Source organism: Charadrius vociferus, unplaced genomic scaffold (genome assembly GCF_000708025.1).
Source record: "Charadrius vociferus isolate BGI_N301 unplaced genomic scaffold, ASM70802v2 scaffold139, whole genome shotgun sequence".
Lineage (NCBI taxonomy): Eukaryota > Metazoa > Chordata > Aves > Charadriiformes > Charadriidae > Charadrius > Charadrius vociferus.
The window spans coordinates 1,467,453-1,490,662 of record NW_009650169.1 but is presented as its reverse complement, the minus strand read 5'-3'; the positions used below and the strand labels follow the sequence as shown (position 1 = coordinate 1,490,662).

At 40.4% G+C, this 23,210-nt stretch overlaps 1 protein-coding gene across 1 annotated transcript in view; it reads right to left on the bottom strand.

Moving 5' to 3' along the window:
- Window positions 1-23,210, bottom strand: part of MRPS5 (mitochondrial ribosomal protein S5) — a 193,389-nt gene that overhangs the window by 40,998 nt on the left and 129,181 nt on the right. The window contains exon 2 of the mRNA XM_009892523.1: window positions 13,370-13,507. Coding sequence (XP_009890825.1) covers window positions 13,370-13,507 — 138 coding nt within the window. The remainder of the gene's footprint in view (window positions 1-13,369; window positions 13,508-23,210) is intronic.

The following is a 23,210-nucleotide window of genomic DNA, read 5'->3' as shown; positions in this document are numbered from 1 at the left end:
TGTCTTTTCAGTCAACAATCCTTTTCAAGGCGGGATGCATAATTGTGATTCTTTTTTTGAGAAATACAACCCTGAAACAAGTAATCAAAGCTCAGTATTGGAAAGCAAACATTCAAGGAAGGACACACAACAATACAAGTCCTGGAAGCGACAAAATACAGCTCCTCAGGATGGGCAAAAGCAGCACGGCCGACAAAGTCACTACTTACCCAAATAACAAATTGTACGAATAGTATAACAAGCCAAAATGTGTAATCCAGATTTCGTCTGGATTACAGACAAGTGGACATTGTGTATTATGGACAAGTAGAAATGCCCATGGATTGCTCTTAACAGCAACAGTTATCACACTTCTTATACACTGTGAGGCAAGAACTGTGCTTGCTCCCAGGCAGGTTTTAGTCCCCGTACAAAAGAAAATTCTACCTGAAATTACCCTCTCTTTTCCAGACATTCAAGTAAACCTTAATGTCTAGAGGTTTATGATTCAAAAAAATCCCACAAACAGGTATTGTATCAAATGGCTTGAAACCAGTGTCTGAACTGTCGCCTGCCAAAAAAATTTCTGGATGATGACAAACTGATGCACATAGCTGTGTGCTAAATGCAAAAATAAAAATAAATAATAAAATATTCAGAACCCACCAAACAAAAACTTCATTGCAAACTCAGCATGTTACTTTCAATAAAAGTCAAACTGTGACAGGCATTAGAGTGTCCGCAAGTAGCAAATATTACCCTACAGTTACACTGCATTGAAGTTCCGTATAGAAAAAGACTGGTGGTAAGTAGGTAATGCGTGACGCAGCTTCTGATGTTCTCAAGTGAACTACAGGACTGCTGCATGAATTAGAAGGTTGACGATCAGTCATGTTAAGCTTCTTCGCTTATTCAGAAAACATTGTGTAACTAGCAATTTTTTTTGTTTGTTTGTTTGTTTAATGACAATTCTGCTAGGTTGGAAACATGGAATTACAATGAAGGTATTTAGATTTTTCTTTGTAAGGTTATTTTTTAAGCTGGAAGAGTTCCCCAATGTACTGCAGTTTGTGTGGCCTCAGTCATCACAGCTACAGAGGAGGCTGCACAGGGGCAGCAACAAGCAGCTGAGAGACAAGAATAGGGAGCTCCTGAGCTGGTAATACACTCAAAACAACCCCACCACTTTGAGCTGGATTCTAAATAGCTGTACGGTAAGATCACTTAATCCCTATAGAGGAAAGAAGCAAAAGTCACAGAGTAAGGAGACTGTTTTGTACCAAAGGAGACCAATCATGCCAAGAGATCTGGGGAGATGAGGTCAGACTGAGTCAAGTTTTGGCCTCCAGCACCACACAAATTCTGACAAAATTAGAACCAGAGGAAAGCATCACGTTTGATACCAAAGCGCAGTTCATCTAATCAGTCTCTAATTATATCATTATGTGTTTGGGAAGCAGCTGAATTTAGTGAAACACATCAGAAGCCTGCGGGCTACAGAGCTGAGAGCTCTTTGTAAGATGGCAGATATCACACTGATTTTAAGACAATGTGACAAGAATGGAATACGGAGGGGACGGGCTGCAGTCAAGAAGATTACAACGGTGGGGACAGGGCTTATGACAGACAGACAACACAGCAATGAAGGAAATAAAAACGTGACCATAAGAAAGGTCAATCCCACTTGGCAGCAAAGCACCAAGATGATGGGAGAACACGTACAGAAGCGAAAGACAGGTCTTGTAGTGGAGGAAAAAATCTCAACAGAAGAGAGCATCACTGTACTGCTTTTCACATTCGCAGGAATGAAGGAAATTTTTTCATTTGTGGAAATGAAGGCAGGACAGTAGCTATGCAGTCTCTTAGTGATTTGGGGCCTTGCCTTTATTTTACCTTTGTAAAATAGGAGGCTGCGTGCACTCCTAAAATAGAGCTAAAACAGACCCAGCCGTAAAAGTCACCACACATTTCTAGTCAGTTCACAGAATCACAGAATGGTCAGGGTTGGAAGGGACCTCTGGTGATCATCTAGTCCAACCCCCCTGCCAGAGCAGGGTCACCCACAGCAGGTTGCACAGAACAGTTACTGAAAAGCATATAGCTACTAACTGAAGAAAAAAAAAAAGAGAAAAAAAAAAGATAATGTGTCATATATAAGATTTTACTTCATGGCCTAGAGAAAGATCCACTACCGAATTTTGCTGAGAGCTAACAACCGCCAATAGTAAGTTTGTATGACAGCACACCATTCTGCTTAATCTATGTAAAAGATGCTTACAATATTTTGAGAAGGATTTGGTTTTGTGTCTTTTTATACTATCCCTGAATTTCAGGAACCAGACAGCCCTAGTGCTTACTGCAGACCAATATTAGAACAAATATTAGACCACACAGTAACTCACAAGTATTACCAAAGAGACTTGCTGTAAACTGTATCAGAAAACAGTATCCTAAGTCCTGATAAACTGAGATTAAAAGCAGATTTCTTTGCCTCCAGCAAGATGAGTTCCCAGCTTGCTTACAACATAAACGACATTGAAAGACAAATAGCAGTAAGTTGGAAAACTGAGGGGAGTAAAAGGAGAAGAGAGGCTCAACTTTGTAAAACAGCAAAGCAGGCTCACGTCTTCCACTTACAACTCATTTTTCCTTAGGTTTTTTTGATGACAAATAGTCTTGCGGCAGCACAGCAGCAGAGATTCAAAGGCATTAGTATTAATGACATAAAAAATATTAATGAACATGTTCTAAAAAACATGATTCTTTTAATATAACCTTGCCCACTAATGCCATTACACCTATGTACTTGTGTAGTAAGTAATTTAGCAGAAGAATTTTGCTTCAGCTAAAATGGATGTGTGCTTGCTATGGCTTCAGCTAAGATGGGTGCATGCTTGCGATGCCTTTGGAAAAGGGATAGTGTTAGATAGGATATCAGAAGAAAGCAACAGTTGGAAGTACCAAACCATTGCAAAACAAAAGGTGGTATAGTTAGCTAAGACAACCACAGAAGTGTAAAGAATAAAGAAGCCACAAGAAGGACATGGTGATAAAGACTTTGAGCCTCCCTCCAATAACCAAGATGACCCCTGAGGAAGCATATCACCTGCACCACTAGAAAGGAGGAGGCATGTTTGGGGGTGGGTTGCATTCCAAGAACTCATTGACTATGTAATCGGGGGAGTGGGTTGCATTCCAAGAACTCATTGACTATGTAATTAGGGGTGGGTTGCATTCCAAAAACTCGATTATGCAAATTATTTTCAAAGAAAAAACATTAATAAGTATAAGGACTATGAAACAAAAAGAAGCGTTTGTAAAGGGGAAAACGAGCCACACAGGGAGAAATCCCCTGTGTAACTCCCAGCACTGTAATAAATATTCTTTGCAACACCGAATTTGCCCCGACTGAAATTCAATATGGTGAGCACGTTTCTCACACTTGTATTACCTTAAGGAACTTGGTAAGGTCTTTTCCACCACTAACATTATTTTCCAGGTTTCAGCTTGGAATACATACTTTTAGTAGATGAATTTAGCAGATGAATTCTAAAAAGGTACGATATTTCAACCACTTTCCTTCTTCAGAAAACAATGGTTTTGGCACTGGCTCCAAACAAAACTAGAATTTGGAAAAAACACTTCAGACACACGAAACATGAAAGAGCATCTGCAAAGGGAATGTGCTGCTTACGTGTTCTATTACAAATTGCACGATAAATTACACAGTCTGGACTCAGCTGCTTAATGACCACAAGAAGATGTTTTGACACAGAGGCAAGTCAAGGGCTTAACAATCAACTTCTCTAGGAACCAGGCCTCACAAACCTCACAAAGCCACCTAGAGCTATAAATTTAAAAAATTCCGCATCCTGAATCACTGAAGGTTGTGAGGTTTTTCTAAGGAAGCATCCCTACATCCAATTCTAAGGAAGCATTCCTACATCCAATTCTTACTTTCTTCCCATAGCATCTGCTGCTGTTGGAGGCAGGATGCTCAGTTAGATGGACATTCACTGTGATGAGACAAGGTTTTTCTCATGTTCTATAAGTTCATTTTTAACTTACTGCTCTAAGACACTACTGTAAGGTATAGTTTTCATATACGGTATCTGTTCGTCTTAGATGACATTTCTTAAAAAAACCTGATATGGACTCCATATTTGCTTAGAACAAACACATGTTCCTATCACCTCACCACAACTAGAAGCTCTGAGGACTGATTAAGAATAGGCCAAGCATTAAACAGGTATGAAAAGCAAACAATGGGCCTGCCCTCAGAGCTGGTCTCTAGGTATAGCTGAAATAGGATGAGAACAGAGAAAACACTATGTCGCTTATTTGTACAACTTCACCCCTTAAAGGTTCCAGTTGTAAAGTAAGATGCAATTGACTTGATCCAACTTAAACCATTCTACGATTGTATAAGATGTCAAAAACAAACCCATACACACTCTTCTGTTCTCTGACACATTTGTACTTTCACAAGTCTATTGTTATGGCTAACATTTTAAGGATGGTCATCTGTATATCAGACTGTATATGCAACTGTAGACGAGCCAGTGAGAAGTCTGTTCATGTCCCAGAGAGCTTATAAGCAAATTCTACCAAAAATTGCATTTCACTATTTGTTCTGAACAGCCGAAGCCTCAAGAGAGAGGTCATTCTGTCAAGTATTCATGAACAATTAGTATTAAGTCATCCTTCTCAAGCAGGATGTCCTGAGAATCCAGAAAGATAATGAAGTTAATCATTCTACCACTTCAATTTTATAGCTAGTATCTACTACTGGTATTAAGGTGAACACAGTAATCCACTCACTTTTAAATTACAGAAGTTCTCAGTGACAACTCAACCACCAATAAATTGGTATCCTGTCAAATAAGAATTTCTAACATGGCACAGACATGATGAAACTAAATCATTAAGCAGTCTCATTACTGAGGTACAGGCAGAGCTGGATTATTCCAATTAAATTGGGTTTTATGATCTCTCCAAATAAGAAAACTGCAACCCTGTCTCGTCAGATCTACAGGAGTTCCAAACATCAGGCTTTCCTTGTAAAATGACAGCCTTCTTCAGAAGCATGGAAAGCGCAACAGCAGTTAATTTTTTCTTTAACAGAACTGGGAAGACTTGCTGAACCACTGCACGTAAGCAGAAAAAAATCTTTCCTTTCCATGTTAGGGAAGCAAAGAATAAAAAACAATTCCTTCACTCTCAAAATTTCACAGCCAAGGTGAGAACAGCAGCCTAAACCTGGCTCTATAACAAAAACTTTAATACTCGGGTAACCCCTGGTCTGACTGCCACAGCAAGACTTTCAGTGGCAACATATGCTAGAAGAGCATTTCAATCTCAAATTCCAGGTTCCCTATCAAGGCGTCTATTCCCTAATAAGGCATATAAGCTGCATATACAATCACAGAATCCCAGGTTGGAAGGGACCTCAAAGATCATCTTGTCCAACCTTTCTTGGCAAAAGCACGGTCTAGACAAGATGGCCCAGCATGCTGGCCAGCTGAACCTTAAAAGCATCCAATGTTGTGGAACCCACCGCTACCAATTATTATTCCAACGGCTGATTGTTCTCAGGGTGAAAAATCTTCCTCTTGCATCCAATCGGAATCTCCCCAGGAATAACATCACCGCTCATCTTTTCCATGTCACCCCTTGTAGAAAGGAAGTACAAGTTGCAGCTTACAGAACAAAACTACGGTACAAAAAAAATCTAAGCAGAAAACTAATAGTAACTTGTAAAAAGGCTATTCTAAAGGCAAATTAGGCCTACAAAGGCAAAAATCACAATGAAGCAGAAACAAAAAACCAACAAGAACCAGTAGAAATTAAATAGACTTCCTATTTTTTATGAACTCGCAGTCATCAATGAGACTGGCAGAAAACAAGCAACAAAAGTAGCTGGGTTGTTTGTTTGGGGTTTTTTTTTTTTTTTTTTTTTTTACACCCTTGCAAACACATTATGAAATAATACATTGCAAGTAACTGAGCCTAAAGCTTTTTTCTCTAACAGTCAACAACAATTGATCTGGTATTAAGTGACCCAAAGTTAGAAACAGGTTGAAAGAAACCTTTGCTTTTGACAGAAACTAACACTTAGAATTCTTAATTCATATTAATGATAAATCTATTTTGATTTAAAAGAAACTTCCTTGATGGAATCATGACCATCTGCTAGTATAAATTTGCCAGCTGTTTTAAAAATACACAGAAAATAAAGACTGTAGAATGACTTGTAAATAGTGTTCGTATGTAGCTATCCACAGCCAGCATGGCTGAATAAACATGTAATATCTTACACACACTACCTGATGAGATAATTTTCATATTATAAATTTTGTACAAGAGAAATCTGAACATCAGGTCAATTATAGCCTACCTCATGCAACTACTCAATTATAGGATGAAAAGAAAAAACTGGTAGCTCAACCCAGCAGCTGCCTGAAAGGAGCCCAGGAAGAGTTTTGAGGGGAGCAAGGTACATGCAGCTGTCTCAGAACAGGAGAGAGAAGGCAAAGGATGTGATGGTGACCCTTACGGCCAAAGGAACAGATCCTTTAACTTAATTCAGTAGTTAAGAACTTACCTGGAATCTGGAGACGCAAATGCTGCTTGAATTGAAGATGCAAGGTCCTGCACCGGGGATGGGGCAACCTCTGGTATGAATACAGGCTGGGGGATGAAGGGATGGAGAACAGCCCTGAGGAGAAGGACTTGGGGGTGTGGGTGGATGAGAAAATCAACATGAGCCGGTAATGTGCGTTCACAGCCCAGAAAGCCACCCGCACCCTGGGCTGCACCCCCAGCAGTGTGGCCAGCAGGGCAAGGGAGGGGATTGTGCCCCTCTGCTGCGCTCTGCTCTGGGGAGACCCCCCTGCAGTGCTGCCTCCAGCTCGGGGGGTCCCAAAAGCAGGACATGGACCTGCAGGAGCAGGTCCAGAGGAGGCCACAAAGATGATCAAAGGGCTGGAGATCCCCTGCTATGAGAGCAGGCTGCGAGAGTTGGGGGTGTTCAGCCTGGAGAGAGAAAGCTCTGGGGAGACCTTAGAGGCCCTTCCAGTCCCTCAAGGGGCCACAGGAGAGCTGGGGAGGGACTCTCGATCCAGGAGTGGAGTGACAGGATGAGAGGTAATAGTTTTATACTGAAAGAGGGGAGATTCAGACTAGATATATGTAAGAAATTTTTTACAATCAGGTTGGCCTCATTTACTGGCCCAGGTTGCCCAGAGAGGTGGTCAATGCTCCATCCCTCAAAACATTTCAGTCCAAATTGGACGGGGCTTTGAGCAATCTGATCCAGTTGAAGATGTCCCTGCTTACTGCAGAGGGGCTGGACTAGATGGCCTTAAAAGGTCCCTTCCAACCCAAACCATTCTGTAATTCTATGACTTCAACCTTGGTCTCCCATTTTCTGCTAGAAAGTATGTGTCTGCTTTTTCACAAATTCGACTCCAAAAAAACACCCCTCAAAACCACCTTTCTGTTTCCAGCCAACTCCCTATCAGAATTTAAGATTCCCAGGACAGAGGCTGGCACAGAGTAGGCTACATGAACTGCTCTAACAATCTAGAATTTGGCAATGAACTGCAATTTAAACCACTTAGGTCAGGAAAAGGAACGCTCAATTGTATTTTTAAATCTGGGCCTTACAATGTCTTACCTTCTCTCTCCACAGTCTTATAAAACATGTCTAATAACAATATCCTTAACTACAAAGCATTTAAGATAAAGGTGCTAGGCAAAAGTGTACAGAGCAGTTGTCTTGAGAGCAAAATCTACAACTCATTTCAGTGGCTAAATCAAACATGAAGCAAATGACTTAGGTGTCACTTATTAACATTTAATTTCAAGTACAATACTTATTAGAGGCTGGAGGTATTCTCACAATTACATGAAATACCTAATTCCACAACAAAAGAAGTGAACTATCCAAACACAAAGATGGAGTCTGATTTTATATCCCTTGATAATCTTCAACTGAACTCGTATACGGTTCAAAAACTGTCAACTCAATCCATACCATCAGTTATTCCTGACAAGTTGTTTCTAATACAGCATTTCCCTGTTAGTTTCAAAAGTGGAAGTCTTTGACTCTAAGAATTACTCAGATTGTTTAACAATACTTATGGAAACAATTTAACTCCTTTAGTCGGTTGAATCCTCTTTTCACACTTCAAAAGGGAATATTGTGCATATGATCACACAAATAGATTTCTTTAGGAGAGAATAAACAGAACAATAGCATACTAATATTGAATGGATTACTTAAAACATGCAAGATTCTAAAGCAGTTGTGTCAAAATTAGTGTATTCACCCCAAACAAGAACTACCTTTGCGACTTCCTTTATCTCCTTGTCTGCCATCGTAGAAACCTAGAATGGTTTAGGTTGGAAGGGACCGTAAAGATCATCTAGTTCCAACCCCCCTGCCCTGGGCAGGGACACCTCCCACCAGCCCAGGTTGCTCCAAGCCCCGTCCAACCTGGCCTTGAACACCTCCAGGGATGGGTCAGCCACAGCTGCTCGGGGCAACCTGCCCCAGGGGCTCACCACCCGCACAGGGAAGAACTTCTTCCTAATCCAAACCTCCCCTCTTCCAGTTTGAAGCCATCACCCCTCGCCCTTTCGCTACACACCCTTGTAAAAAGTCCTGCTCCACCTTTCTTGTAGGCCCCCTGCAGATACTGGAAGGCTGCTATAAGGTCTCCCTGGAGCCTCTTCTTCTCCAGGCTGAACAACCGCAAGTCTCTCAGCCTGTCCTCACAGCAGAGGGGCTCCAGCCCTCTGAGCATCTTCGTGGCCTCCTCTGGACCTGCTCCAACAGGTCTGTGTCCCTCTGATGTTGGGGGCTCCAGAGCTGGATGCAATATTCCAGGTAGGGTCTCACGAGAGCAGAGCAGCAGAATCGCCTCCCTCGCCCTGCTGGGGATGCAGCTCAGGATGGGGTTGGCAGCTCTAACTGCTGAAGTGCAAGAATCTGAACATTGAAAATGTCTGAGAAAGACAAGTACTACTGCAAGACCATAAAAAGGAACCTGAGGCCATTTAAGAGATTAGTACCACGGGACAGATGGTTTTAGATTAATTTCACAGACTAAAAATTAGAATGCTTCCACTGAAAACTTAAGTTCGTTTCTACTTCTTACTGCTAGCTGGATCTCCACAATAGTGAAACAGGAAAAAACACTTATCTACTAACAAACTTTCTGGCTTCTGTTTGGTTTTGCTAATACAAGGCTGACGCTCTACCTGCTTATTCACAGAATTTTAATAATATCATTAAAAAAATGCAAAAGTTCTCATTACGTGGATTGCAGAAAAAAATTAGTTTTGGTGCAAATTTGTTGGCAGCAAAAGACATCTCTATAATCTAACTATTATTCCTATAGGATAGCATGGTAAAGTTTTGGGCAATTTCCCCCAAACCAGAAACAAATATACTGCATTATGATAGTACAACAAAACCTCTGGAGCTGGGAAACATTATTCTGAAAGATGCATTCATACTGCTAACACAGACACAGTGAGTAACTCCACTTACCTGCAAACCTCAAGCACACTTTCACAGTGCACTTGGGATTGGAATTTCACATTTTTTAAACCTGGCAATTTAGCACAATGTCAGCAGGAAGCTGCAGACGTGGGATTTTCAGGTTAGTCACAATTCAAATCCTGAATAAACCCAGTTACAAACCCAGTCATTAACAAACTAAAAACTGGTTAGCTTAAACAAAGAACCAAAACTGCTGTAAATTATCCTGACAAACATTTGGGAAATTGTATTTTTTTCTTCATAACATCTTATTAAAAAAAACATGACCTTAAATAGACGCTGTTGTAAATGTTACTATCTTTTGAAGGTTGCTTTGTTTATTAAAGCTTTCATTTTCAGCATTTTCTCTTTTTTTTTTTTCAATAATAAGTATTACGGAGCTAGCCTCAGTGTCACCAGGTGGATATGGAGAACAGAGATTTCAGTAAGGTTTGCAAACTAACCACTTTTGGCCTGGTTCCCTTCCTCAAAACAACATAAAAACCAGAGGCCAAGTGCCTTCACAGAAGTTACACTGCACAGTAACAAATCAAACCCCAATAAAATAGCCCACCCCATTAAGAACGATCAATTGTAAGGCGTGTAACATTCATTCCCCTTCTTCTGATTAAAAACACACATGCACACACAGGCATCTGCCTTGTTAAAGGGGAGGGGGGACACACGACGGACAGTTGTGTATTTGGAGCTCTTTACATCCTTAATGCTGAAACATCAAAATTCTTCATATGTTACTACTGACAATGACAACTGGTAACTCAGTAATTGTTTATTTGGAGTGTTCATATTTCAAGAAAAATTCTTTAAGAATTGAAAAACTAAATATTTTTTTCACCCTGATCCTCAAATTAGGCACGGCAGAAAAAAAGAACAATTTTAATTGAAAGAAAACTCATGTGGGACTACAAAAATTTAATAGAAAATGTAATTAAGGAGCAGGCTTTCAGGAACTGATGTGTCCAATAAAGAACACAAACACAGAGATTTATACTGAGTACAACTGCTACCCGTAACCAATGCCTCCAGAGACAAAACACCTTACTCTGAGTATGATTTTATATTGTTGGTCTAAATGATTCTCCCTTGATTGTTACAATCTAGCTCTCCAACCTCTGAAAAATCATCATATTCCCTATTCTGTATTCTAACCTAAGAGGAAACATCACCTAGCAACAGAGAAATTAAGTTGTTCTTTTTCTTCGTTCCCAAGGGTAGCTAATGGAATTAATACTGTGAGTAGGAAAGCATAATTTTTATATAGTCCCAGTACCAAATAACTATTCTTTATTCTCACACACACTCGGATACACAATGGATATTGAGTAAAGTATGCTTGCTTTGGATGATTGGGATCAAAGATAACTCCTATGGCTGGGAGACCGTCAAATCATTTCAGTATTCAGGACACATCTGTCCACCTCTGCTGCCTTCTGGAATGACAGATATTTCAACCCAATTCTGTGGCTATCAAATGTAAACAGTCTATATCTCACATTTTCATCTCTACAGGTCAGACATACTTTTCCATTAAACATACAGCACTTTTTATCAACGTTTCTCAACAAGCATCTGTTCTGGATTGGTGGGATTTCCCAGTTTGTGTGCCTGCACAGAGGAGCACGTAAATGTATGGAAGACAGAGAAAAGAGATCTGCCCCATCCTCTCAGACGGAACTTGGACTGAAACAGGCACAAGCAAGACATCACCTGCAAATACCAGGTCTACTGAGACATACCAAAAAAGGAGGCAAGACTTTTCAGGGGAAGTTGTATATTTTTCAACCATGATCTGAAAAAACCTCAGGCCCTTCCACATCTCTAAATAAGCATGTGAAATTGTTAAGTAAATGGAAACTGAACTGCTTCCCATAGTGGGGAGGATGGAAAAGGGAAAGGACAGAAGCTAAGCCTGGAATAACAAGATCATTTCAAATTACTTCATTCCCAACTCACCGAAATACGTCACTGCACAAGAATAAACGCCTGTGTATGGTTCTGTTAGAGTTGCAGAAGCCACTGTCTGAGTAAGGATCACAGACTGCAATTCCTCTTATCAAAATGAATTCCTTCTATTTAAATGGGTTAAACTTTTTTATAGTTAAGTTGAAGGTACGGATGGCGCTACTAACAAGAGCATGTTAATATTTTTTAAAGTATGATGGAAGAGAATGAGATAGAAAACTATAGTCACCTTTCTCAGTGGCAAAAGAGTGTCATTAGGTTGACATTTCAATTGAAAATTGTTTCACATAAAAGGGTCGTGTCTGCATTTTTAATGTTACCACTTCAGAAGCAACTGCACTGCTAGAGGATATGAGTGATTTATACTGTTAATATCTACTTCATTTGAATTTTGAAGATTTTATTTTTCACTTCTGTAAGAGAAACTGTTCTTAGAATACCTGTACTTTGAAATATGAACCACCCAGTCTTCCGAATCTGATGGCTACTATCTCTGCTGAATACATAAAGGAGGCACACTTAAATTCTTCCAAGTTGTTGCATCTTACTAAGCCAATAGTTCTAGGTAGCTTGCCTAAATATACCTTGCTTAAAATTTTAGCAAGTCAAACAACGGGGATGCCATCTCAACAAATATTTTTAATTCAGTCAACTAACAAGTCAGCTGCAAAATTCCTGGTAAAACAGCTCTCATCTAAACTTTGTGAACGCAAACATAAGAATAATTAAGGAAACATCTAACTTACAAATCGTAATCACATTGCAATCACGTGCAGTGCTGTATTTTAAATTTAAGGTAAACAAAATAACAACAGTGTTCTGCTTCTTACATATTCTTATCTTGTGACTGCTTCGGTGCCTAAGAAAAAAGTTCAAATGAATTTTTCCTGCAGTTGTCATCCTTACAAAACCTTTACCACGCAGAGCCTCTGGCTCACAGGGCAGCCTTTTCCAGGTCTCTTGAGACCTCTCCACCCTCAGTTGCTTCAAATCAGTCAACGGTCAAAATTTACTGGATAAGACAAACAGCCAGCCAGCATGACTGCTTTAACCCCATTTCTTTACCAAAGGTAAAGACAACAAACACAGTATTCTCCCACACAGATGTTGAGAAGAGGGACAGACCAGTTCCGAAAGCTTAATTTTGCAGAGCTCTTATATTCTATGGATTATAAACAGCCAAATAACTTTGACTCTCGAACTGCTGCAGTTATCTCCTCCAGAGATTATGTTCTTAGTATTCCTTCTCTTCCCCTATGTGACAGGATAAGGAACCACGAAACAAGTGGAATGGCCCCTCGGATACCTCAGTTCGCACTCCCAAGCGTGAATTTAAACAGCCATCACTTGTCAATTATGTTAGGCACGCGTGTAATTCATTTCAGGACTGGAGGAAAATACTGCAGCTGGCCAGACAATTAGCAGGACATTACCAACAGGTTTTGTTTAACACATCGTTGCATTTTTAGTTATTTCAATTTTGAGACAGCACAGCTTGAATAGTATGCCTTGGCCGTGGCTCAAATATTATTTGCAAAATAAACACACAATTTATATTCTCAATAAAGGACTAGGAAACAAAGGGGAAGGTGTTTTCCCCTTCCATCCAATGATGTATATTAGATGGATTCACTGGGACATAAATCAAACCCTTGCTTGCTACTAAAACAAATAATCAACTGACCTTGTGCATGCACTTCTGTCAAGCCATAGTTACAACTACCATCTTAGGAGATATGTAACTAGAGCACATACAGAAAGCTACTATACGCAGATTTTCACGACTGTATGTAAAAGCAAAATTTTCTTTCCTTCTGGTTATTACAGATAATAATTTTAATCCAACTCGAGACTTACATGAATTGAAGAAACTGCTTTGTCTGCATTGCTGGACTGTGACGTTCCAGGGGGCAGAGATGGAACACCGTGTCTGGAAAGCCCACGCCAGGCTAGAATATGAACAGCAACTCCCCTTCACTGGCACAGAAGCAAACCCTGAGGATGAAGACAGAAAGGTGTTTATAGACAGAACATTTTATTCTTCGAAACAGAATTTGTTGCAAATATACACACCAGAAGAAAAAAAACAGTAATATTTACTCATACAGTTTAGTTTCCAAAGGGAATCAGACTTGAACCTTCCGTCCTGAAGAGCAAAGCAAGCTGCAGAAGGGAGGGGGAATATTGCAATAGAAAAAGCCACGAAGAGAAGGAGGCTAGAGGGATTCCAACATATTGCTGATAGAGTGAGAATATCCAAAGGGAGGGTATAAAGAAGGCAGAGTCAGGCTCGTCTCATTGCTGCGCAGTGACAGGACAAGAGGCAATGGACAGTTGGAAGTCTCTCTCCTGAGACTTCCAACCTCAACTATTCTGTGATTATGCAAATCCGCAAACATGACTTATTCTGGCATCCTGAAAACAGAATGTGCCTCCAGAAGTACCTTTCTCATGGCCCTCTGGATTTGATTATTAAAAGCTAGCCAATTACACATGCTCTTATCACCTCCAGAACAGTTTACTTCAACGGTGGTGCATTTTCATAGAATCATAGAGTGGTTTAGGTTGGATGGGACTTTAAAGACCACCTAGTCCCTACCCCCCTGCCATGGGAAGGGACACCTCCCACCAGACCAGGTTGCTCCAAGCCCCGTCCAACCTGGCCTTGAACACCTCCAGGGATGGGGCAGTCACAGCTTCTCGGGGCAACCTGCACCAGGGGCTCACCACCCTCACAGTGAAAAATTTCTACCCTATATCTAATCTAAATCTCCCCTCTTTCAGTTTGAAGCCATTGGCCCTCGTCCTATCGCTCAATGCCCTTGTAAAAAGCCCCTCTCCAGCTTTCTCATAGATATCTTTCCAGTATCTTTCAGACACTGGAAAGCTGCCATAAGGTCTCCCCAGAGCCTTCTCTTCTCCAGGCTGAACACCCCCAACTCTCGCAGCCTGTCCTCATAGCAGAGGATCTCCAGCCCTCGGATCATCTTTGTGGCCTCCTCTGGACCTGCTCCTACAGGTCCGTGTCCTTCTGCTTTTGGAACCCCCTGAGCTGGAGGCAGCACTGCAGGGGGTTCTCCCCAGAGCAGAGCGCAGCAGAGGGGCACAATCCCCTCCCTCGCCCTGCTGGCCACCCTGCTGGGGATGCAGCCCGGGATGGGGTTGGCTTTCTGGGCTGTGAACGCACATTACCGGCTCATGTTGAGCTTCTCATCCACCAACACCCCCAAGTCCTTCTCCTTAGTGGTGTTCTCAATTCATTCTCTGCCCAACTCTTATTTGTCCTTGGGATTGCCCCCACCCACGTGCCAGACTTTGCACTTGCCCTTACTGAACTTCATGTGGTTTGCACAGCACCACCTCTCAAGCCTGTCCAGGCCCCTCTGGATGGTATCCCTTCCCATTTCTGTCAGGTGGCTCAGCTAACGCAGAAAGGTTGCTATTCTTTTAGCCAAAAGGAGCACGTTCAAACTGCTAAGGGTGAGATGCTTACCTACAACAACAAAAGCAAGATATACTTTCATTTACTGACCAGCACAGAGAGGTTATTCTTCAGAAGTATGGAATCCATATTTTTCCTTGTGTGTGCACATTCAACACACTAAACAGGGCTACACTGTCTTGAAATCAATTATTCAAAATACTATTCAAAAAGTGATAATAAAATAATAATAATAAGAAAATCTACTTCTTCCTAAACTACATTTAAATTCAATCTTTTCAGCTAGATTTTAAAAGCAGAAAATAAGCATGACTTTTGTTATCTTCTGTTAGCATCCAGTATCAATAAAACAGCAATTTATTTTTTCAAGTCAGGGCAATAACTCCTTCTAGGCAAACACCAATCAGTTTAGCTACCTGGGGTAATGCAGCAGGAAGTTGTAAAAAACTGCTCTCAAAGTAGTCTTAAAAAGTAAATTTATTATTTATTCCTATCAAAAGTTAAAGTTGACAAAAAAACCTCTATTATGAAAAATTTGTGAAAAACTATGAACTTTCACAAAATAAAAAGCTGCCTAGAAACAAAAAAAGCAAAAAAGAGGAATAGAATATTCTTACCTATTTGGTTAAATTCATAGAGAATGAAGAAGATATCACCGAGTCATAGTATGACTCACACAAACAATGTCCTGGTCACTAGCCAAACGCTTCCTCTCACTTCAAACTAGCAGTCGTTCCTAATAAGAATTGCATAGACAATGATAATTCCAGAAACACACACAATTTTTGAGCTGTTTTGTGATTTTAATATGCATTTAATGACAAACTGTTCATCTACAAGGCTAAATTAACAGTTCATCTCAGAATAATTTTCACGCGAGGCATTGATCTAATTTTTGGAATGGCATGCAATGAAAGAAGTTATTTTTTAAAAAAAATAACATTGTGTATCTACAACTAATTCAAAATTGCACTGTGTAGCAGTATTTATAATCTCCCTTGTTGCACCCTTAAATTGCCTACAGCTGGAAATTGCTTCAAAATAACTTGCAAAATCGAATTCCGTCTTCTTGACATGCTTACAAGTTTTGTCATACCTTGAAACGACACACTCTTCCCCACTTCACATACTTCCTATTGGCCTATAAATGATCTTTCCACACACAAGCACATCTGTTGATAATTTCCTTGAATAAGCTTCTACAAAGACTTAGTAACTCCTAGTTCTTAACAACTTTTTCAGAAAAATGAGGAAAAAAAAAAAATCTGGACATTTATGAGCAGATGTATTGGTTCAAGATAGTGGCCTAAGTATGCGGGTATTCTGTCTCCAGCATGCACTATAAACAACTGCCTGGGGAAGAGTAGAAAGTGAGCGAATACATAAAATACTGCCCTCCTTTGCATTTTTGCAGTCTCCGACTACTCTCAGCGTGGGTGGTTTCCCCAGAACCCTATGGACATCTTGCATCCACAACACATCCACAAGGAGTTCCGCACATCTACTACTCACCACATAATGAACCAGATGCTTTTGGGTTTTTTTTAATTATTATTGTTATTTTCAGCCTGTCAAGACACTCGAGACATTAGTTCTGTGGCTTACTTGTCAGATTGGAAGAGAAAGTCAGTTCCTATCACTCCACATATGATCTAGCAGACGTCTCTCATACTTCACCAGGAAGCTTTTTCCAGGTTGAGAAGGCCCACCCTACTCAGCTGTATTTCTGGTGATCCTTCTCCCCTTTGTTTCAGTCTTCTCCAGTTGTAATTGAGCCTTTGGGACTGAGAACTTCATCACTTTATATTTATCTACGCTGTAATTCATCCACTCTCCAGTCAGTCTTTCTTTTCTACTTTAAATAACTTAGTATACCACCACCAAAATTGATTACCTTGCTGCTCAACCCCTTTTCCAGTGAGTTTATGAACATGCTAAGCAGTACAGATGTTTACGGAACTCCACTGGTGATCTCTCCCTGACAAAAGAGTTCCAACACTCTGCTCTCCCTTTCCGTGAATTATTTAAACACACCAGGACCTCCTCTCATATCCCACATCTGCTGAACTTCTTAAAAGTCCGCAGTGAGGGACTCTTATGAAAGTTATTTGGAAATCGTGCATGCAGTGCATTAACTGGACCACCATTATCCTACTGGGTCTCTCAGAAAAAACAACAAACACACCCAAGCTCTAAAGATTTGTAAGGTTGAATGTTCCATTACTAAAGCATGCACAATCTTTTTATTGACACTTATTCTTCAAGCTTTTAAAAAAAGATTGGTGCCACATTTACCACCTTCCACTCTTCACGTACCAAAGCAATTTCAAAGGGGAGGTTACACGCTCTTACTAGTAATTCATCTTTTTCATCCTGGAGTTCTCTTAAAATTCTTTTGTGAATAGTTTCTGATCCTGCTAATTATCATCCCATAGATTAGTCCCATAACCTCTTCCACAGTTATTTTCATTTCAGAAATGTCCGCTAACTCTCACCACCATCATCACCACCAAGGGGGACCATACAGGAATCTCATTTCTTTTTCCAGTGAATAATGATGCAAAGAATTAATTTAGCTTCCCTGCCTTGCCATCTCCGAGTGCTCCTCTTAGATCCCGTTTGTTAAATTGGCTCTACAGGCACTCACTTTGATTTATAATATTGAAGCAACACTTTATTAGCCAAAATGAGATAAATATCTGGTCAACATTAAGAACATCAGGATTAACACTAATTGCCTGGGCAAGGCTCAAACATATGTTAAAACAATACAGGGAGAAAGTCATTGCTTTGTTTGAATTGGTCATCTGCACCTCCAGCAGCAGAGGTGATGGTTTCTTTCGCAGTTCTGTAACACAAAAGCATATTCTAAATTCTCTGCCTAAGAGAGTCCATCCATTTGGAAAACAAAACATAAGAGTATTTGACAGTTTACTTCATTATCAAAAACAATTTGCTTTTGGTTGTTTGTTTTACTCCTACTTTCATTAGCAAAAAACAGAAGTTCCACATTCGAAATACCATCTCCTTCTAAAATTAGGATGGAAATCTGAAAAAAGTCTATAAAGAGGTAATAAAGTCAGGACAAAACGACACCAGTAAGAAGAACCAAGAGAGAGTGGAATCAGACGAATAATTGCAGCAGAAATAAAATTCTGACAGAATGGCTGGGGGACAGAAGAGGAGAAAAAGTCAAATGTCAGAACAAGAAGCAGCCAAATAAAAACTGGTATGATAAAAAAAGGTCAGAAGACCTTCAACTGATCTCAAAATGTCTGGTGATCCAGGGTTATTTTCAAAAAGTACTACAACATCCAACTACTGCAATTCATAACAGAAGTTGTTAAGCCCAGGGTGAGATCTTCACTTCACTGGAACCAGTGACAAATCTCATATTTTCTTTAAGGATTCAATAATTTTTAAAGTGAGACCAATTTATACTTTTTAAGACTGGCAGCGAGAGAATACTGGTTCTGACACGGCCATCAAAATTACATGTCTAGGAAAGCCCAGGAGCTGTATTGACCATATTCTGGACACTGGGAGCTGAGACTGTTTAGGTCACTGAAATGCAGCAGGACAAAAGAGGGAGGAGGAAGACATGGCAAAAAAAAAAAAAACCAAACCCACACCCACATGATTCCCAAAGTTGGAAACCCTGAGTGCTGGTATTTAATTAAGTATACGCACACACTTCTGTACACACACTGCTACCAAGGGAATAAACACTTTGGAAGGAAAGCAAAGAATAAAAATATTTATGGACTGTAACCAGCTTGAAATGTCACATCTCAACAAAACATTATGTTGACATGTAAGTATGTAGAATTAATGCACCATATCCTCCATTCCCTATACATCCTCCAAACATCTGTGATGTGACTTTTATTTAAAGTCTAAAATGTTTCTTACAATAAGCTATTCGAAACTGAATCATTTGTAAAAGCAAGACAGGTCATGCATGCTGGACTGATGTCTTGCCACCAGCAAAAGACACGTCAACAAAGCAGAAAAAAATGCATGCTTGCTATATTTAAGTCGTGCTCTGCACTAACATAAAATTAACTCCTCAGTGATACTTACTTCCCTGCTATAAACATTACAATTAAAAACCTGCTCTGACTTTTAAACGTTGTCTTTCGCTGGCTAAATGCAAAATTGTATAAAAGTATAAATATAAATATATTCAGCACTAAAAATTTACTTAACAAAACCACTATAAAACCATTTCATTCTTCTCACAAGATGCAACAGAAGAATGAATCTCAAGATAGGTGGAAAAGTAAACCTAATGGGTTAACAGTCTTACTTCTGCAAACTTTAAATCCTCAACTCTTTTCTTTCTAACGCTCACCCTAGTTCATATACAAGTCTACTACTTTACTGTACCCATTTCATTATAGCTTTCCTAACCTTTATTTCAGTTACACACTGATCTAACATGCCAGCTTTAGGAGATTTATGCACAGGGTGCAGCATCTGTGACTACACACAATGCCCCAATTTGTCACGCGTTGCCATTTGCTTTCTGTACTGCCTAACTAACACTCTAAGAGACAGCAAGCATGCTCAACATCAACATATTTACTTTACTAGTGAATGCAGTGTTCAGCAAGCCTGAGCACTAATTTTATAGTTTTTTTTAAACAACTGGCAACAATTTAGTAATCCCTTCTACTTCCATAATCATTTTCCACAGGAATTAAATAAAGAGAACTTCTTACTCAGTTCTGTACCTGCGAGAAAGAAACACTACAACTGCACTGTAAAAAAAAAAAAAAAAAAAAAAATTTAAAAGAGATCCATCAAGATGCTTATTGTGTGATTGTAATTAGAGCTTTGGAAAAATTGCCTGAGTATAGTTCCAGATATACACATGGGAGGCTCTAGGCTGAAATAATCATGACATTCTCAAAAGAGAATGTACAAGAAAACAGAGATGTTCTGATCAAATTCCAAATTGTAGTTCTGAAGATATCAAGCACTATTAACTTAGCCTCTAATGGGCAACGAAGTTTTGGGTTACATTAATACAAACAATTGCAACAGGGAAGAGACTTCAGAATCATTACTTCTTTTTTTTTCCCCATATAGTCTCAGAAGTGCTCAAGAAAGGCTCACATAGAAATGAAATCTTTGCACTGATAGGAACTGCTTTTTAAAAATCCCTCCAGCTACCTTGGAAAAAATTGGATGCTGAGGACTTAATTACTCAAGCTAAAAACCATGCATTTAAAATGCACATTAAAATGCATAAGGAAAGGGTCATTATCTACCTCGGCTAAACATGGAACACCATGGTAATCAAATCAGAGGAGAGTAAGAGGGTTCACACCTCAAAAGACACAGATTATTTCAATAAATTATTTAATAGCAGTTGCAGACTTTTCATTTTCCTGGTCTACTTGCAAGAAATGTTGGGATTTTTTTAGGATACACTCTGCGACTAAACAGTGAAAATGTTTCTCTCCACCAAGAAAACACCAGTGGCCTGCTTTTAAACCTCTCTGAATGCTCAGGCTTTAATTACCATTTGGCTACAGAATGGGCATCACTTCATTATAGACTGCCCCTAGGAAGAAAAGAAACCAGAAATTCATTAACTTCTCAGAGCTGGGATTTTTAGGAGTGGAGGCAAGGAAGTTTTTAGAGGGCTTCAAAAGCTAAAAAAAGCTAGAGAACTTTAATTTGCCTTTGAAGGTGGGGGAGAAAGAAGGGACACCCTCTGCTGAAAGCAAAAAATATGCCCAGCTTCCAGGTGTTCTAATATCAAGCTTAAACATGCTTTCCGCAATGTTTCTTCCCATCTCAGTTGCCAGCTTTCCCTGGAGAAGACACAGGTGTTAATGACTTAAGGTCATTATGACTTCTGCCTAGAACTTAAGTGCATACAAGCTACCTAGGCTTGCATGAAGGATTCTGAGACAGGTTCACCAAGATTTATCAGCAGCGCGCAGACCTGATGGCATATGGCAACTCTTAATGATAGAAGTCACTTTGGAGGAAAAGAGAAAACAAAAGGAAATAGAAAGATATAACATGCGTCCCAAGGGAGTCTCCAGTACTGCAGATGATTTCCCCCCAAAAGAATTTCCCACAGTACGTGTATACTTTTCATCAGGACCCTTGTAGACTCCTCGCTGGATACTTGCAGGCTGGCTGGCACTATAAAGACACATCATGACATCCCCTAACGAATCCAAAACCTACAACCCAGAGGAAAGCAAAGGGAAGAAGAGTTTTTCCTGCTCCTGCCAGTTTCTACCCAGGAGAACCCCTCAAACACTATTGAGATTCAAAGCTGCAACGTCACAAGGACAACAGCATGAGAACAACGGGGAAATAACTGCCCCAAAGGCTCTGCAACAATGCAAGGGCAGCTTGGGTGAAAGGGGACAGAGCTGCTGAAAGGCAGGCGGCAAAGTTGTAAAGAGGGGGCACTTAGCAATACAAAAGGCTAAGGTACCCACAGCACTGCTAACTACACCTATACCACCTCAAGGTTGTGTCAAAACTTCACTAGTATTCACTGCTTAAAAAACCCTGTAGAGTAAAAAGCCTTTAATTTTCTCTTAGAAGCGTGTAGGTCAAAAAAAAAAAATCTGTATCAAAATTATAATTCAGAAAATACCACCCAGAAGAACTTTTCAGTTATACAGTATATATTAAACAACAATTTTCCCAATTTTCTAACCACAATTTTTGAAGGACAGATTCAAAGTCAACTCTGATCTTCAGTGGAAAAATTATACGTTTTCCCCTTCTCCTAAGTATACCTTAACCTCTACTGGGAAAAATAATACATTTGAGTTTTGAAAAGGGAATGCAGAAGATTAAAAACCAGAAGAAATGGCTACTGAAGAACTACAGAAGTATAGAAAACAAACTTATCACTTAAAAATGTCCAGGAAGACAGAAGAGGAAAAAGTTAGAAAGAATGGGAAGAAAACAGTATTTGAATTAAAAAGCAAACCACTGCACTCCATTACTTTAAGGTAAGGCATGTATTAACTGCCTATGTTACTCTGATGGGATAATAGGTTTCCAAAGGCACAGCCTGCGTGCCCCAAACCCTGTAATGATGAGGGAGATCTGAATGCCTTGAAATACATGTTTACTGCACGTGAAAAAAGAAATAGGGAAACTGCTTGGTAGAAATAGGGAAACTGCTAGGTAGCGACAACAACTACCTTGTCCACTGATGACAATGCAAGTGTAAAGCTAGTTATTTCACAAGGTATTTATCACCACTCCTGTCCCAGAGAAGAATAATGCATGCAAGAGCAACTAGACTCACATTACCTAGCAAAATACAGGCTTTACAAAAATAGTGTTTGTTTAGAAAGTCCCACTACCATCGTTTTGATATAAAACAGAACTCATATCTAGCTCTTGTAGGACCCAGAGTGATTGAGTCGAGAGATCTTAAAGGTTTCTTCCAGCCAAAATGATTCTATGACAAGAGGAAACCGCCTCAGGTTGTGCCAGGGGAGGTTTAGGATGGATATTAGGAAAAAGTTCTTCGCCAAAAGGGTTGTCAAGCATTGGGAAAGGCTGCCCAGGGAAGTGGTGGAGTCGCCATCCCTGGAGGTATTTAAAAGCTGGGTAGATGCGGTGCTGAGGGACATGGGTTAGTGGTAACTTGGCAGTGCTGGGTTAATGGTTGGACTCCATCTTAAAGGTCTTTTCCAACCTAAATGATTCTATGGTTCTAACAGATGAGGGAACATACGCAACTGCAGTGTTTTCTGATCCACGCACACAGAGAGCAGCTCCCGCTTCTCTGCTGTTTTCGAGCCACTTTATATCGTCCCACAGGAACCACAGTTAAGTCTCACAGACAGAGCTGAGCCCAACAACCACCAAAGCGCTTTTCCCACACTGGAATTGATACTAAGGAAGGAAAAAAGTCAGTGTGAGGGCTTACAGAACGCTAATACGCATACGTACGGACTCCCTCATGCGACAACGACCAGCCGGCTCGGAAGCACGGACCACACTTTTGACCCCATCGCCCTTCCCCCGGTGCCACCCCCGGGCAGGCGGGCAGCAGGCTGCACGCCGTTCGTACTACAAAAAGCTCTTTACCCGTTTATGCCCCAGACCTACCGGAAGGCGGCAGGGAACACCGCAAACACCCCGCCCGCACATCACACATGTATATATGTATCTATATACGCGCGCGCACATTCATCCCCCCACATGGCGGGGAACCGCTCGGCCCCGGCCTGCGCCGGACCGCTGCCCCGGGGGCCG